This window comes from Haemorhous mexicanus, chromosome 6, assembly GCF_027477595.1.
Source record: "Haemorhous mexicanus isolate bHaeMex1 chromosome 6, bHaeMex1.pri, whole genome shotgun sequence".
Taxonomy (NCBI): domain Eukaryota; kingdom Metazoa; phylum Chordata; class Aves; order Passeriformes; family Fringillidae; genus Haemorhous; species Haemorhous mexicanus.
This window is the reverse complement of record NC_082346.1, coordinates 31229731-31247069: the sequence shown is the minus strand read 5'-3', so window position 1 is coordinate 31247069 and position 17339 is coordinate 31229731. Positions and strand designations below refer to the sequence as shown.

Genomic DNA, 17339 nt, shown 5'->3' with positions numbered 1-17339 from the left:
ACAGACTCTGGGCAAATTTGCTAGGGAGACATCACTGATGGAAGTGGCACTGTGCCAGCAGTATTTGGCACTCTGAGTGATGGTAGGGTTTTTCAGAAGAGTTCAAGTGAGAAGATTAGGTGCCCAATTCCTCTCATGTTTTGTCAGTAGCCTTCTCTTGGCTCCTCAACATCTCTGCGGTGCCACTGATGCCCAGTGCAGGCACTTCCTACTTGCCAGCAACCTGTGACAAACAACAGACAATTTAATGGCCCAAAACCTTCTTTTTCTGTAGTTTATTCTATTTACCTAGATTTTTCTTTGATGACACGCCAGGAAAATGCACGTATATAAACTAGAGTACCAGGCACAGTGTGCCAAAGAGTTAGGCACACATTTTCAACTGTGAAAGTGACCACTGGAAAAGACCCATGTATTTTCTCTCTTAATGGTGTCTTTAAACAGAGCTTGGATATCCCTCCAGCCTCCTGAATGGTGACTTGCTGAGATTTTTGGGCTCGGAACAGCTCAGTAAAATTTAGTGGTGATACCTAGGCCAGGCTATGAAGTGTCTTCTGCACTAAGGCAGTTACTATCCACAAGGGAAATATTTCTCACTTCAGAGAAATACCTGGCCATGGCTGGGAAGTATGTGTGGCAAGGTTGTGAACAGGTTTGACCATGAAGGGCTCAAAAATTTCTGTTATTGGGGATTTCTGACCCTCTCTGGAACTTTTACTTGGTGTTAAAGTACTGCGGGTGTCAGAGCCTCATAGGCACTGGTGGACAGGTTTCCAGTGTAGCTGGTATTCTCTATTAGGGATTAAGAAAACAATTACTTTTTCATGGTGGCAACAAACATCTAGCATGGAGATCCTGATATTCTTGTGTTTGTGTGTGAAAAATGCACCAAAGAAAGGCATTCATGTTTAAAGTACAACTGATAAAGAACACATAAAGGCAAAACATGAAATAGGTCAGATGCAAAAATCCCCCTACGAAATTGGAGAGGAGAATGTAGGCAAGTGTGATACTGTTATCTGGACTGGAATTAGATCAAGACTTAAGTATGAGGTGATGTGTACTTCAGTGGCGGGATCACTGCCTCAACAAAACTGTGCTAGATTCTGCCTGTCTTTTCAGAGATTCAGGTGTGCACAGGTATAACTTGCCCAACCTCAACCAAGCTGATCCTGATATCCACAAGGACACTCATATTCAGATTTCCCAGCTCTTCCCCTCCTCTTCCTTTCAAGGTCTCTCTGCTTGTGTCATGTGGAATGGCATATGTTCAGGTGTGGATCAGAGAGACTTTGAAATGGAAAATCAGAGGATACCACAGGCTGTACTGGAGAAGAGCTGGCAAAGCTTAGAACCCGGCTGGCAGAGTGGTGAGGGTTAGGACTAAGGTAGGCTTGTATGGGGCGCTGTGTTTGGAGTCCCAGAGAAATCTGTAAGCCAAGAATAATGAATACTGGCAGAGCTCCATGTGAGTAACAAACGGCTTATCCTGTCTAGGCTAATGACAAAATGTTACATATTGGCATTTTTTATTTTTAAATTTTTTTTTTTTTTTTTTTTTTAGGAAAAGAAAGATTAAAGCAACCGCTATACCTAACCACTCTGCTTTGCTCTGATAAGATGCCAGAATTACATGACTTCTACTGTGTAACAAGGTTCTTTGTGTGGGTGTAGCAACCCCTCCCCATACCTAGCGGATACACTCCAGGGAATTTTTGCAAGTGCGAGTATTGCCTCTTGTAAGGTCACTGAGTAAAGAAGGTAATGCATTGTGTGAAAAAATGTCATGTTTTGTGCATTTCCATAAAAGCACCACAAAATAGTCCTACCTAAAGGTTATTATCACTCTTACATGCACAGCAATGACCTCCTATGTATATTACTCTGCAATATGTTTGGCCTCTGCCCTGTCCTCCATCAAACTCAAGCCGGTAATTGAAAATTAAGGACTTGATGTAAATGCAAGCCAGTATAGTTCACAAGATATCTCCACTGCTCAGTCCCTCTGTCAGGTAGAGGGTTTGGCATTACTCGCTGCCTCCAATGCTCAGGTTCTACAGCTTGCTGCCATTGCAATGCCATGGTACTGCTCCCTCTTTACACATGCCTGTAGATACTGAGCCTTGCTGGTAGATGTATCTCCAGTTTCCCCTCTTCTCTTCCTTCTGCTCCACAGCTGCGCTAACTTGCTCGTTGTATGATGATGCTCACTTTCTACCCAAACTTCCCATTACTGAGTGCCTGGTGCTTGGACGAACTGGGACCCACATGCAGTCTCTATGGGATTGTCATCTCAAGAGGTACCAAACTTGGACTTGGGATATTTTCCCAGGGGCAAGGCATGTATTACCAAAGACCCCGAACGCATCACCTGCATGAGATCTGAAGGATTTGCCGAGCAAAGCAATGGGCTCTGGGGCTACTTGTGCAGCTGGGAACGCAGAGGAAGATCTTCAGGGAGTGGCAGACCCTGTGGCTGTGGCTCGGCCGTGCCTCGGCACGTAGGTGACACGAGGATCTCCTCTCCCAGAGACACAAGCTTGCTTCTGTAGCAGCCTTGGCCGCAGAGCCAGGACCAAATGAACACGGTTTGTGACCATGAGGTGGTTTCCTATGCCAAATTTACTTGCTCGCTAGCCAGGCCCGCCTGCACGGCTCAGCTGTCACTGTCCCCGCTCGGGGCTGGGGCCGGCTATGCCCTGTACGGCTTTGGGGCGGGCGGCGCAGCCCGGCAGCCCCGCGGGCAGTGCCGGTCGCATCCCGCGGCCCTCCGGGGCTGCCCGGCACCCGCACACACGCCCGGCCGCCGCGGGCTCCAGGTGCCACCGAGGGCTCCAGGTGCCACCGAGGGCTCCAGGTGCCGCGGGCACGGGGACGCCGGCCGCCCCGCGCCCTCCGCCGCCCGCCCGGTGGCGAGGGGCCGGGCGAGAGGCGGTGCGGCCCCGCCATTGGCGGCGGCCGCACGGCGATAGGCGTACTGCGCGGTCAGTGCCGGCCGGCTCCGCCCCGCCGTGGCTTTATAACGGGCATCCCCATGGCCGAGGCGGGGAACCTGCTGGCGTGGGACCGGCGTCGCCGCACCGCCCGGGAGAGCCGCCTCTGGTGGCCGCAGAGCCGCGCCGCCCCGAGGGACGATGATGCCGCGGGCCTGGCACAGCGCGGGGGCTCGCCCGTTCCTGCTGGCGCTGCTGCTGGTGCATCTGCCGCCGGGTCGCAGCCACCGAGCCACGGGGCCCCGGGTAAGTGAGCTGCCGCCCCGGCGCGGCAGGTTGCAGCGCCCTGCCCCGGCCCGCCGCCCCCGCGCCCTGTCAGCGCCGCAGGTGGAGCCCGGCCGCCGGGCAGCGCCCCCGGCCCCGCGCCCCCGGGGGCGCAGACCCTCTCCAGGAACTCCCCCGCTCGCTTATTAAAAGCCGGGTATCGGCTGCATGCGAGAAGTTCATACACCGGTTATTAACTTGGTATTTATTGCAGAAAAACACGGGAGGGGGGAGGTTGGCAGGCTGTGTTTTTATATTGCTCGACTTGCATTTAATATAGCCCCTGTTTTCAGCACATAGCTTTAGGACTTTTCTTTTTTTATGTTCCCAAGCAGGGATTAAATGAATCCTTCCAATAAAGCTAGATCCCTTCAGACCAGGTTTCTCCCTGTAGGAGTCTAGCTCTGTTTTTTTTTTTTTTTTTTTTAATCTGACAATGCCTGACTCTTACTGGGGCTGTTCATTTCACTTACCAAACTGTTATATTGCTCTGGGGGAGAACCCAACATTTTTCTAAATATGGTTCTCCCAGTGAGTGAGTGTTAGCACTGCAGCACCACTACGGAGTAGCGTGAGAGTTTTCAAAAGTTTTCATAAAGCTGCAAAACAGTAGCTGTTCTTCGGCCAATGCTGCTGCATAGCTCTGGGTAAGTGGAATAAACTTGCTGCTCTGCAGGCATGTTGGATGCATTGGCCATGTGCATTTTTGACCCAGCCATCTAAAATGCTTGAAGTGTAGTACCTAATTAACTTAGACCATAGTTAGGCAAGACTAGGAGTCTTTGAAATCCCTACTTGGCCAAAGTATAAAAACAAGGGACTTCAGTGAAATGCTCTTTTTTTTCTAATGGAAGTGTTGTTTGGCCATGAAGGCTATTAAATTCTTCTCAGAGCTATGGAAAGCATACTACTGGCTGCACTGATGTTGTGTTCAGCTGTGCTGTGTAGCCTCTTTTATGGCCAGATGTGTAACAGCAACTATTAGTTCTGATCTCACTAGTTCTAAGTCAGAACTGGTGTGTGCTGTAAATTACTGAGACCTGCTTTAAAAGATCAGGAAACACAGGGGAGTTATGCATATGTCTTTAATACCTGATATCAAACATAAACCTCAAAATAAGAGTGATTTCAAATAGAGAGGAAATTTAAAGCTGATAAGTAAGAGTCTGGCTGGATGACTAGGGTCTTCATCAGCACAAGTATCTAACTGCTTTAATGAAGTGCATTTGAAACAAAATAAAAAAATCCTGATGGTAGTGCATGTTTGTACAATGAGCCTATATACCAAACAGTTTTCATATATACCATTTTTGTACTGTACTTTACAAGGTAGTTTAATTGCTCCCTGTGCTGTGTTGTCTTGGAGTGGGAGCTACTTCAGGGGAGTGGGAAACCAGATACAAAGGACTACTGATTTACTTTTTTCTTGAAGTAAGTAATCTGACTTTGCTATTTCTTCCTTCATGACTGGGGAGAATATCAGCTGTGAACACTAACATCTGTAGTTCTGTTGGAAGATATGCCTTAAAGTTTTAACTTCGTGTTTTAACTTATGAGCTCTTAAATGGAAAGCTGTATATTTCCAGGATATCTTAATCATGAAATCTGTCTTTTGGCCCCTCAAAGTGTCATGCGAAGGTGAGGAGTTTGGTTTGTTTGCTTGCAACCAGGTTGATTCATATAAGCCCCTGACTTTCATCTCTTGCAGCCATTAGACACTGCCAATAAAGTTGTCTTTAGTTTAAATGTGGCATACTTTAGGCTCCAATAAAAACAAAAATACATTATTATTAATTTCTTAAATAATGAGTACCAGGTTACACCAATATGTATTTCTCATGTGGACTTGCAATCAAGAGTGCATTCCTGTTAGGAAGTCTCTCTGGCCAGGTGTCAGTGTTGCAGTTCTGGGGATCTGATCTTGTAGGTGTTCAAGTGCTAAGTGTGATATCTGCTCTTTTGCACTCTTTTCTGTATGGTAAGTGCTAGAGCTACGATATTTGCAAGCTGAAATTCTTTTAATGGTGAACAACAATTTTTAGTCCTACTCAGTGAATTCAAATGACCCGCAATAATGCTTGAATCAAATTCTAGATCTTCCTCCTTGCATTTCTCTTGTTACTGTAGTGTTCTAAGATAGGCAACCAGTACTGTTACTAAATACATAAACAGAAGAGAGTGGCTACTACTATTTGCAGAAAATGTTGAAAAACTAGAGGTATCGAAGAGAAATAGGTGTATCTACATCTCTTGTGCCAATAAGGGATGAAACTTTCACATTAAGTGAGTTCAGGATAATTACTTGAATACCAAGGTAAATTAAAAGTGCAGCTAGTACCTACAGGTCTGTTGAGGAACTTCTGGCTCTCAAAAGATGTATGAAGCTTGCTGTTTCTTGTTATAGTGAAACTATGAGCAGTGATGTGAATTCCTTAGGCTTGGTGTCAGTGACTTGTAGGAAACACCTGGCTCTTGCATGAATGCTGTTGCCCAATGACAGTTACTAACAACTGTCCCAAGTGAAGTCCTGTAGGAAGTCTAATATCATGTCCTAGAAATAACTTGGCAGCCCAAGGCTGCTGTGTTTCCTCACTTGACAGACTCTAGTAAAGCTTCTGCTGTGTTACACAATCAGCTGGTCACTTCTACTTTTGTAGCTCAAAAGAGCATTGTGGGACTATACTTGAAAGATGTCTGAGGGATGCTACCTTCTGGAAAAAGATAATCAGGCATTATTTTCTATTCATATTATCTTCCTGTGTGCCTCTTTCTCTCTGCTGGCGTGAGATCTGGGGTGTGGGACAAGCCAGGTCTTGCTGTTTCCCCTCTCCTTGAACCCAAAGTGATAGATGGGGAGCTTCACCAGGCTGTCTCTTGCATCTCCTACTGTGTGGTGCATTTAAGCATTATTCTTTCATAGCAGATTAAATAGATTCTGCCACGAAGCTTCATTTTCCTCCCTCTGGACAATTTAATGTGACCTTTGTTTTTTCTAGTTAACAGAGAGATCTGTGTTGGCCCTCTGCTTTCTGAGTATAACTCTTGACCATTATGAACTTCATGTATGGCAGAGAACTGTTGGTGGCAGTAATTACAAATACTAGCACAGAGAAATGGTGGATGCTTGAAGGCACACAATGTGACTGCAGCAGTCAAAAGATGTCCTACAAATGGGCTTGGATTTCTGGACGAATGGGGACCTGCACCCCTCCGGTGACTTCAGAGGACTAAAAGATAATAGGAGGAGATAGAGTAGTCACTATAACGTTCTTCCTATTTTCATGCATGGAAATGTATCATATCCTCCCCTGGAAAGCATGCTCATTGGGGGAGGACCTTACAGCTCAGTGCTGTTAAAAAGAAAGATAGTAAATAGCAAAATTGTGATGCTACCAACAGATTCCAGTGCATAAAGTGGAGTGCCATAGAGCATTGGGAATTTCCTGCTGCAGTTGGCTACTAGCTAGAACACCAAATAAAGAGTCTTGGTAAAAAGTGCTGAAAAGGCTCCTGCAGCTTTCTTGTCCCCTCTGGGAGGAGGCAGCAGCATTGCAGTTTATGCAGGAGTGGCACAAGGAGTATGTTCTGCTCAGCATTCACTGCAGCCCCACAAGAAGGGTTCCACAGAGCAGGTGTCTTTATGCATACCAAAATTAGGGAGTCTGTGTTCTTTATGGTGGGAAGAAATTATGAAAGCCTGTGTAATAAGACTATAAGGCAGAGGGCTTCATACACAGGAGGTCTAGAACAGAAGAATGAATGTTAGGATAGGTTTTTAATGACTGAATTTTGTTTATTGTTTGAGCTTAATCACCATTCTGCATTGCAAAGGTCTACACTAGTAACTAGTGACTGAAGCACTTTAATGCTTTTAGATTTCTTTACTGTTGGAGAGATTCATTTAATGAAGAAATAAGTACCCAAAGGCAAATCTTTGGAAAAGAGATAGGACAGATTTGTTACTCTGTGGCAAACAGATATCTTGTTTTGGTTGGGTGAGGGATATTTTTTACCTAGGTGGAAACTAATTATATATGGAACTATGTTGCTTGTTTCTCCTTCTCCTTGCTCCGTTTAGACCTTTAATGGTAGCTGAACTTGCTTATATACTAAAGTAACTGCTCTGACTTGTGTTTTTTAAACAGTATGCAACTGTATTGAAGAACAGGATTAATTCTTGTGTAGAGAAGTATTAAAACATTATGTTTCGATTGGAACAGAAGGCCCTGTTCTAAACAGAAAAATATTGTAGGATTTTACTTGCTTTTTGTAGTCTTAGAGTTGGTGTTTTAACTGCCTGAGCTTCAGAGTTAGCTACAAGAATATTCCCACTCATGTTAATGAGCTGTGCTGTTAATGAAAGATTTCTGGCCAGCAAAAGATTAGATAGAGAAAAAGAAGCTGCTCGTGTATTTTTGTTGGTGGTGGCAGCAAGCTCTGTAGCTGGTGGAACACCTACAATGATAACCTCTTGGACTAGTTTTTTAGTTTCTAGCTCTAGTGTGCTAAGGTAATCTTCACAGTGCAGAGCAGATGCTCTCTTGGCTTCTTTCATTTCCAGATGGCCTGAAGCAATTGGTAAGATGACTGTAAACTCATTTCAGTAGTGTAGTAGCTCTAAAATATTAATACTGCTATTTAAATATCTTAGATGTTCTTATCCTGCCATCTCAAACTAATTGCGACATTACTATGTCAAAAAAACCCCAAACAAACAAAACCCCATTTGTCTCTCACTTGGCTGGTGAATCCCAGTTCTTCTGGTGCTGGCACATCTGACAGTGCAGTTAAGTGTTACACAATAAGCTTTATGCTAACATTAAAAGCTAAACATGGAAGCAATACAGGTGGAACTGAAGCTGATCCCTGAAGGCTGCTGTGCTGACTGTCATACTTAAGCATCCTGTGTGACAGTGTGGTGGCTTCCTGTCAGAGTCTCCTGGCAGCTGCCATGATGCCTCTGGTACTGATGCACCATCCAGGGACTTGGTGGCACAGCAGACCTTGAGCTGAGCTTGGTGTGCAGTGGGAGTAGTTCACTGCTTTGGTCCTCAAGTGATACTCTGGCAGAGTAGCAGCTGTTGTGGCTTGAACTATGAAGCTTTACAAGCTTAAAGTACTATCATTGCAGTGGTGGGGCTGTAAGCTTCCTATGCTCTTTTGTGAGAAGCTCTTTTTTGTGTAGTTCTTGCTATAACAGGGAAGGCTGCCATTGATGTGGGTGAATCTATTCCGTGCTGGAGCTTTCTGGATAAGGTGGGAGGTCAGTGTAAGATGTTTGCTTATGCAGAGAAACTACCAGGATGTGATGGAAGTAGTATGTAACTGGCTGCTTCTTCTGACTGGCTTACATGAGCAGTCACAACTTCTGTTCAGCAGCTTGTATGTGAACCACGTGAAGCTCTCTGTGTGTGATGATTTTACTGCTTGTAGGTATGAGGAGGAAGTATTCTGGCACCAAAACCCTGACTAGGAGTGCAACTCTGCGTTTTTTTTTTTTTTGTTGTTGTTGTTGAGGGGAGGAGCATTGTAGCTTTAGGAGAGTAACAACAGGAAAGCATAGCTAGTCACACCAGGGTGTAAAGTTTTATTCAGGACAGTGAAAACCACCCACCATACAAAAGAGTTCTTTGTATATGGCCTCATACAGGCTATCCGCAGCTCTTCAGCCTGAGAGCAGCTTTCCCAGGATAAGGCCTTACCTTGAAACCAGCCTCATGCCTCATATCCTGGATGCTTTTTCTCTTTATTAAAGTAGGTTCCTGATGCAACTTATGCTCTTGTGGGATGCTGCAGTAACAATATAGATAATGTTAACAATATTCATGGGTTTTAGAAAAGAGTCATCTGCTTGTTTGGTGAGGAAAACATTGGTTCATACCAATGCTATTTCTTAAAAACTTGAGGTGACAAATATGATTGTTATGGTTTTCTACAAGAGCTGCTCCAAGGGAAGCCTGCCCTGTCTGAGTAGAAGGCCTTAATGTTGAAAGTGCAGTCCTACAGTGTCGCAGGTGATGATGGAGCAAACCAGCTTTGGTTTATGGAGGGATTCCCTTTCTAGTCTGTGTTGCACTTCCATGGTACTCTGGAGACTGACTGGATGATGTCAAGGCATCAGCAGCAGCCTGGAATAACACCCTTGGTGGAAGGACTACCCTTGGTGGTCTTACCTCCCTCACTGGAGATATTTAAGAACCATGTGGATGCAATCCTGTGCCATGTGCTCTAAGATGACCCTGCTTGAGCAGGGAGGTGGGACCAGATGAGCCACTGTGGTCCCTCCCAACCTGACCCACTCTGTGACTGTCAGATGTTTCTGTTCTGAGTGTGTCCTTAGAGTGATGGCCTGGAAGGCCTCATAAGCCTCCAGCTGCCTGGACTGTCAAACTCTTCACTGGTGGTCTCCCAGCTGTAGTCTGCTCAGAAGGATATGCCTGCATGTTGGGTTTGTGCATTTTTGCCTCCCACTGGCTTGTGGCTGGGCCAGCTGCTTTTGAGGGCCTACTGACAGAGGTTTTCATTTGGAGTGGCACGTAGCTGTGCAGCAGGCAAGTGAGTGGTAGGTGTGAAATGAGAACAAACTTAAGTACTTCCCCCCAAGGTCTGCGCCTAGAGACTAGAGATAGGAAAATAACAGCAGTTACTATAGTAACAGAGGCTGCATCATTAAAGGTTGGCTCAGGGTTTTGGCAAGTAGAGTCTGGCAGCAAAGCCTAGACAAGCAACCCACCAGTGCTGCTGGCAGAGTCTTCATGCAGGTGGAGGAAGTCATACAGAAACTGGTGTGTGTAGGCAGATAACTTGCTCTGCCATGGGCACCTGGACTCCCCTCTTGGGCTGGCGCTGGAGTTCTGTTGCCTCTGGATGAAGTAAATGAATGGATGTGAGCAGGGCACTGTACCTGAGTAACTGCTGCAGAGGACCATACTGCTCACTGCTTGAGTATAGACCCAGAACATCTGTCAGGATTCTGCAAACTGGGTCACTTTGCCCTGTACACTTGAAGTGGCTAAGAGGAAGGAAGCAGACTGTGTGCAACGTTCCTTCTCTGCAAGGCATAGACTATTGAGATTCTGTTCTATCAATCTGTTGAGATTGGCTCTGGGGGCTACCTGGCAGCCCTTGTCTGTCTGAAGTGAAATTTGATTCACTGCTATTAGAGCATTGGCCTAATAGAATTTTTCTCTATTCTGAGTCTTGTGACAAACTAAAATAATGTAATTTTACCCTATTCAGAGTGGAAGAAGCGTGCTCTTTCTGTGCCACTGAGATGTTGATTAAAGATGGGGTTGAGGGGCTGCAAAAAGTGAGGGCTTTTCTCATGGGAGAGCTTCTGATAAAAAGAATTATAGTAAGGGGAAGAGAAGGTGTGTTGGGATAAGAAAGATGGGGAAGTAGGACAGATAAAATAACTTTTTTTTCTAAGGTTTTTCTTGGCCACTGGCCTAGTTAATGATAGTTGGAATCATATCCAGAGGGAAGTGCTGATCCTCATATAGGGAGGAGAGGTTCCAAACACTTAGTGGGCAGATTCTGTTTCAGAGTTTCTCTTGGCCATCAGTCCTCTGTTACCATTGCTTGGGTCACAGACTAGAAGGAATGTAGAAAATGTTGTCCATCCCTTCTCTCTTCCCTGTTTCATGACTGAGAATTATTATTTGAATTGCACAGGGAAGCCATATTGTGCCTTTTGATGAGCAAAGTCCACTAACTTAGCTGCTATATGTAGGCTTGTGATGCATGGAACGCTGCTTGTTCTATAATTTCATGGAGTCCAGAATAGTTGATTAGCAACTTTTTCTTTGGTTATATAGAGAACCCAAAATAGAAGATCACATGATCCTTCAGTTGTAATGTTAATACTTTCAGGGTTTGATGCTCCCACAAATTAAAACAATCCAATACAGCCTTAATGTAAAGGTAACTGTCTCAGATTCTCTGGCTATTGTGGGTTGCACAAGAAGCAGTGTGACCACATATGGTATGGAGGGGGAGTGAATCAGGAATCAAATAGATAAGGAAGCATCCTTAGGTGAAAACACCTGGTAGAGGTAGTGGTATCCTTTAATGTCCAGATGTACACTATCTCTAGATCTTGCTTCTGTGTATACCATATACATGCTAGTAAGAAACATGTAGTATGGTAATCTTTTGTTGCAGCATAGACTACCTTGAGTAGCATGAAGATTAAAGAACCTACTCTAGCTAGTACATCAAACCACTTCCCTTCCTATTTCTTTGAAGCAGATTTATATGCATTCTACACTTGGGCTTAAACAAATACATGGTGGAACTAGGTGCAAGTTAAGAACTAAAAAGCCAGAAGCTCTTGAGTATAATTTCCAAGTAGAGGATATTAAATGAGTTGGAGTTTGTGGATACTAGCCAGATAAAGGGGTTTCTGTGTGAGCCAAGAAGCTGCTTCTGATTTGGGTTTAGTTACCATACAGAATGGTGGTAACTGTTGTTGGCTTCTGCCTGGAGTTTTGCATTTGGCTTATTCCTTTGCCCTTAAAAGTAAGTAGACAAGTGTTGCAAAAGTAGATAAGCTGTGTGCAAAATTAGTTTTTAAAAATGTGTATGCATCCAGAACGCTAGAGTATTATCAACTCCAAACTTGTAGGGAAATGTGAGCTTTAATGTGTGTGTATCTCAGGCTTAGTGGAAGCAAATTACTTTTTACATAGAAATCTGTGAGACTGGTATGTGTAAAATGAACAGGGGTGTTAATGCAATAATTTTTTTGCTCCACAGTTCTGGAGATTAGCTTGACTTATTTCCCTTTCTGTGTCTTAACCTCAAAATATGTAAATCTAGAAGAACTTGATCCACCTTTTAAAATTAAAAACAATACCAGTATCTGCAGCCAAGGCTTTGGAGTCCTGTCAGGTAAGGGATTGGGTGTAAGAGCTGCCATATCTTCCTGCTGTTGTAGTAAACTGTAGCCAATTGGATGCTCAGTGGTGGTGTTATTTGCCCTCAATTAGCTGCAATGCATCTGAAATATTCCTGGAAATGAAACTAGATGCAGAAATCTGTCTGACTAGAGTTTTAACATAATTCTGAAAGTGCTTGATGGGATAGAATTTCTTAAATGCACTGCACATGTAGATGTCCGGGGGTTTAGTTTTTGACTGTAAGAGAATGGTGCTTCTGGCTGCTGTACCTGAAGGCCTCAGGTTATTCTAGAGGTGCTATCCTTCAGTTTTGTAGGTAAAAACCTGAAGTGATGGCCAAGTGATGCTGCTTATCTGGATAGGTAATACCTCATGGTGGAATAAAGTGTTTCAGTGGTGGCTGGTGGCTGTGCTACCTGACATGTCTCATGCTTTCCATAAAGGGGGTGAACATTGAAGAATTTTGCAATGCTTTTTTTATCAGGGTTGCTACACTAGCATTCCCCTCACTTTGTTGGTGTCTATGGGCTGGCTGTCTTTCCTTCTTTATTATTGTATAGTTGCAGAGAGAATTTTTATGAGCAGGAGTCGTATCCCTAAGTTTGAAAGTCAAAGCTGTCTTCTGTGGGCCTTATCTTGTTAGGTGCTCTGTAGAGCCAGGGATGTTCTGCTTCATAGAGTCAGGACATTCTTTCAATGGCAGTAACTGCTCTTGGACTCCCTTTACTTTCCCAGTTTAAGCTTGAACTGTAGAAGGAGTAGTAGTTTCAGTTTCTACAGACTTTTACAAAATGGACATAATTTGCTGGTGGTAGCATTAAATCCATTGTCTAGAAGTACAGGGAAGTATGTCAGCCCAAATTTTTGTTATCTGTGCTCATCTTCAGGAGTTTCTAGGGAGCTGAGTGTTCTCTTCACAGTGAACTAAGAAGGTGCTTTATGCTCCAACTTAGTGGTTCTTTTCTTTTTCTAAATTAAGGACTCATACATCAAGGTAGTCTAGTTGGATCTGAAGTAATCTGGTTGTTACTAGCTGTAGCTGTTGAAGGCTTAAGTTTTCCAAGGCTGTCGGGTTTTGTTCTCTCCTCAATTCTCCTTAAGTAACAAATGTATTAGTAGAAAAAAATTGTGCTCTGCTGGATTTGACCACCTAAGCTACTACCCTTCTCAAAATGTGAAGTTGTTAAAATCTAACTCTTGGAGCTCTCTTGAACTTCCCAGCTCTCCTATTAGAGAGAATATATGTATACCCTGAAAAATCAGGATTAAATTTAAGGTGGCTGATAGAGCTTTAAATAACTGGACAAGGTAAACATTTGCCATTTTGTTACTAAAATAGGTGTCTCTTAAGGGTGAATAGGACAGGGAGTGGAAAGCAGTTGGTGTGAAACTTTCGAACTTTGGAACTTTCTTGTCTTCCTCTTCAATTGTCAGTGAGACTATATAAATTTAAGGATTTATATTGTGAACAATAGATACCTAAAGGAGCTCCAAACTAGCTGGGTTGTGAAGGGAAGTTGATCTTTTCTTTACCATGAAAGTGCTTCTTCACCTGAAGCGCTTTGGCAGCAGTACTGGAACTGAAACTTAGCTGTTGCTCATTAGCATTCTGCAGTGTATGTTTTGCAGATTTCTAATCTGGATTTGAATGCACCCATAGGATGAAGCATCTTAACTCATTTGCACTGTTTTGTAAAATCTCTTGGTGTGTAAACAGGTATGATGTGTAGCTGCTAGCTTTTATCCTAGGAGGATGAAGCTATCTTGGTTTGTGTGTATGTGGTTCTTGCATGAAAGTAATTTAAAAAAAAATTCAGTCCCAACTTCCAAATCGAGTTTTGCCTGTGTAATTAACTTAAGAAAAACACAGTGTATCTTCTAGAACACTAAGAGCTTTTTGGTGCTGAAACTGGAACTGAGTGGGACGAAAAAAATTTACCACACTTGAATAAATTTAAGCATTCCTAAAACATATCCCTCAACATTTCTGGATTTCACCCAATTATATGACAAGTACGTTTTGAGCCCAAAGATTTGAGAATCAGATCCAGCTTGAATAGCTGATGTCATAAGCAAACTGAGTTTTTAGGTTTCCTGTTGGGACTCTAAAAATTTACCTAAAAGTCCTCAAGTTTTGCTTCTAGTTCTGTTGGCAAACAAAACCAAAAATGTTTCCACAGTTGCTTCACGTAATCGAGGGACTTTTTCCCCTGCTCCTGCTGAAATCCCAGAATTGGGGAGAGTTCAGTAGTAGAACCTCATGCAATATGAAGACAAAGGTTTGATAAAAAAAATCTAGCAACAGTGTGCTCTTAAGTGAATGACAGTCCCAAATAAAAAGTTCAACTCTACGCAAGTTTTTCTCTGTTGCAAAGAATAGTGAGCTACAGAGGCATAGCTCTTTTTCCCCCCATGATTAAAAAAGGAACGTATTCTACCATAGAAACTTTTCTTGCTGTTATACTTCACACCTTCCCAGGTATCCCATGCAACTCTTAGCTCTTTATTGCTTTTGTTAAGGAAATTTCCACATCTGACCTTAAGTAGAAAGCTTCTACTATAACTACTTCCAAGTTAGCCTGCCCGTTAATAGTGTCACCTAGAGAATAGCTTCTGACTAGCTTTTTCTTTGTCTAGACTCCTGTCAAATCTGCTTCATTCCCTCTAAGATATATACGCCCTGGGTGTGCCTCTGTTCAGGCAGGACAACGGGAGTGGGAGAACAATTCTGAACTTGGTAGTTTTTGCTGAACTGTGCCTGAAGCTTTCCTCCTGGTAAAGGTGTGTCCAATTTCAGGAATTCATGCTTTTCTTTGGAATCACTGGGGCAAGTAAATCAAGTTAAACTACACATATATTCCACTTGACATGTTTTACTTCAGTTTGTTCAGCATTGATAAACTCACTTATAAAGATATAACCAACCTTTCAGGGCAATGATTAAGTGTTGCACGTCAGAGCAAAAGCTAAAAATTACTTTCACTTCTTTCTTTGCCTTTACTTTTCATGAAACTGTGGAGAATATAAGCACTTGTTTTGAGGAAGTGCTAGAAGGCTGATTGTAGACGTGATGAGGTCACCTCAGATTAAGAGGACAAAATAGGGTGTTATCTTTGGCTTGTCTCTGGTTAGTATTTATTAGAAAGCAAACCTAGGGGTTACCACAAACAGCCTAAGCCAAACATGTCAGTTCTTCACTGTATGATAGACTGATGTTCACACATATCCATGCATTTCCTAAGGCAACCAATTAGGATCAAATGAGAAGAGATAATCTTGTTAAATCTCATGCCCGTGTTCAGATGGGTAGAATTGTACTTATCTAAAATTGCTTTGTGGGACTTGCTAGTGGCTTTTTTTTCACTAGCAGATGTTGATTTAAAAATACAAGACTCTTTTGGCGTCTGTTTTATTGTGAGGTGATTGACACCAGTGCTAGGCATTGTTTACACAAAACATCTGAATGTAGTCACAACTGGATTCAAGATACTAAGTGAAGACAGCATTTATAAATGCTGACACTGATGAAGCTTGTTTAGTTGATGACCTATACTAAATTGCAATCAGGATTTGATGGATTTGAATAGAGGAAACCTCTTAAAATAGGAAAGGGACAGAGTCTGAGGAAGTGTTTCTTAGGCAAAGTGCAGGGGGTACTTTCTCTTACTGTCTCCAGCTTTGACCCTGTTTTTTCTGATGAAGCAGCTGCTGTTCATGCAGCTGCTTCATCCACTCTTTAACTGAAACTCTTATTAAGCTGCTGCCCTGGCTTCTTGTTCATCTTGAATACTTGGCTTAGAGCTTCACATCCTTGAAGTGAAGGAAAAGCACCATGAAGTTTCCCCTTACTTTAGGGAGCGACATGCCTCGATCTTAGATATTCATTAGGGAGGATGGTAGTTGATGGTACCCAGTGACATCTTGTTCTCATCTGGGGATTATTAGAATGTACAGCTGTCTCTTGGGAAATATTTCTAGATGTATTATAGGGCAACATCTATGTCATATCTAGCACTGTATGCAGAGTCTGCTCAGCTTGAACAGTTTTAGTTGGATTTACTGCTTTCAGACAGTAAGCTTCATTTTGTCACAGGCTTCCCTTCAAATGTGATTCCTGATTGGGGAAGTTTTTGTGGAAATTGAGTAAGATTGTAAAATCATCCCACTTTAAAGGTCAAATGGCACTGATTCAGCAAATGCTACAAAGTACTAAAGAGACAATTGTGAAGGGCTGAATGTCTGGCAAGTGTCTGTCTCAGTTGAAGCTTGTAATCCACTTTGGTTATTGCAATATAAGCTCTTGGGCTAGAAAAGGTCAACAGTTCTGGAAAGATGGGAGAACTCAAAATCTCTGAGTTGGTGTCAGACCATGACAAAATTAAACAGAACTGTAATTTATCACTTGCATTCACTTAATTTCCTGTTCCTTTCCTCAGCTGATTTCTTTACTGGTTTATTCATTTATGTCAGGGAAAGCTGGCTTTCTAGATTTCAGACCATCCCTGTATTTCTTACGCCTCACTGATGCTACAGTACCTCTAATGATGAGCAAGCACCGAGTTATCCACAGGACCAAACAGCATGGATTGTTCTTGACTGGAGTATGAGGATTGTGCCTAGAATCTGCAAACTGGAATTGTTTCTGCTTTTGTCCTTGCTTGTGTGGTTGGTTGATCTTGCCCAGCTGTCAGACCCCTCCTCACTTCTTCCTATGCTCCAGCATGGGTTTTTCTTAGCAACTTCAATCTTCCAGAAAAAAGCTGCTCCATCACGGCCTCTCCATGGGGTGCAGCTTCCTTCAGAAAGTGCTGACCTGCTCTGCTGTGGCATCCTTTCTTGGGGCTGCAGGGCAATATCTCTTTTCCATGTTTTTTCTGTGGGCTGCAGAATCTCTACTTTGGTATCAAAGACTCCTTTACTGATCTTGATTGTGCTGTGGCTTCTCACTTCCTGGCCTGCTCCCCATGCCGTGTGACATTTTGCCCTTTAAGTTTGCTCTCAGTCAGCCTGGCTGATGGGCTTCTCTTTGGCCTGCAGTGGATGTAGTATGGAACCAGCTGTGTCCAGCACAGGGCACTCCCTGTCTTCTCAGGGAGAGCAGCTCTGCAGCTGCTACCAAAACTTTGCCATGTAAACCCAATACAGATGGTCAGACAAGGCTTTACACTGTGAGTCAGCGTTG

At 43.4% G+C, this 17339-nt stretch overlaps 1 protein-coding gene across 5 annotated transcripts in view; it reads left to right on the top strand.

The window, feature by feature from the left end:
* The first annotated feature begins 3058 nt into the window (after positions 1 to 3058).
* Positions 3059 to 17339, top strand: part of SMOC1 (SPARC related modular calcium binding 1) — a 129754-nt gene continuing 115473 nt past the window's right edge. For all 5 annotated transcript variants that reach the window (XM_059849670.1, XM_059849669.1, XM_059849668.1 and 2 more), the window contains exon 1: positions 3059 to 3239. In XM_059849670.1, the coding sequence (XP_059705653.1) occupies positions 3135 to 3239 (105 nt within the window). In that variant the 5' untranslated portion in view covers positions 3059 to 3134. The remainder of the gene's footprint in view (positions 3240 to 17339) is intronic.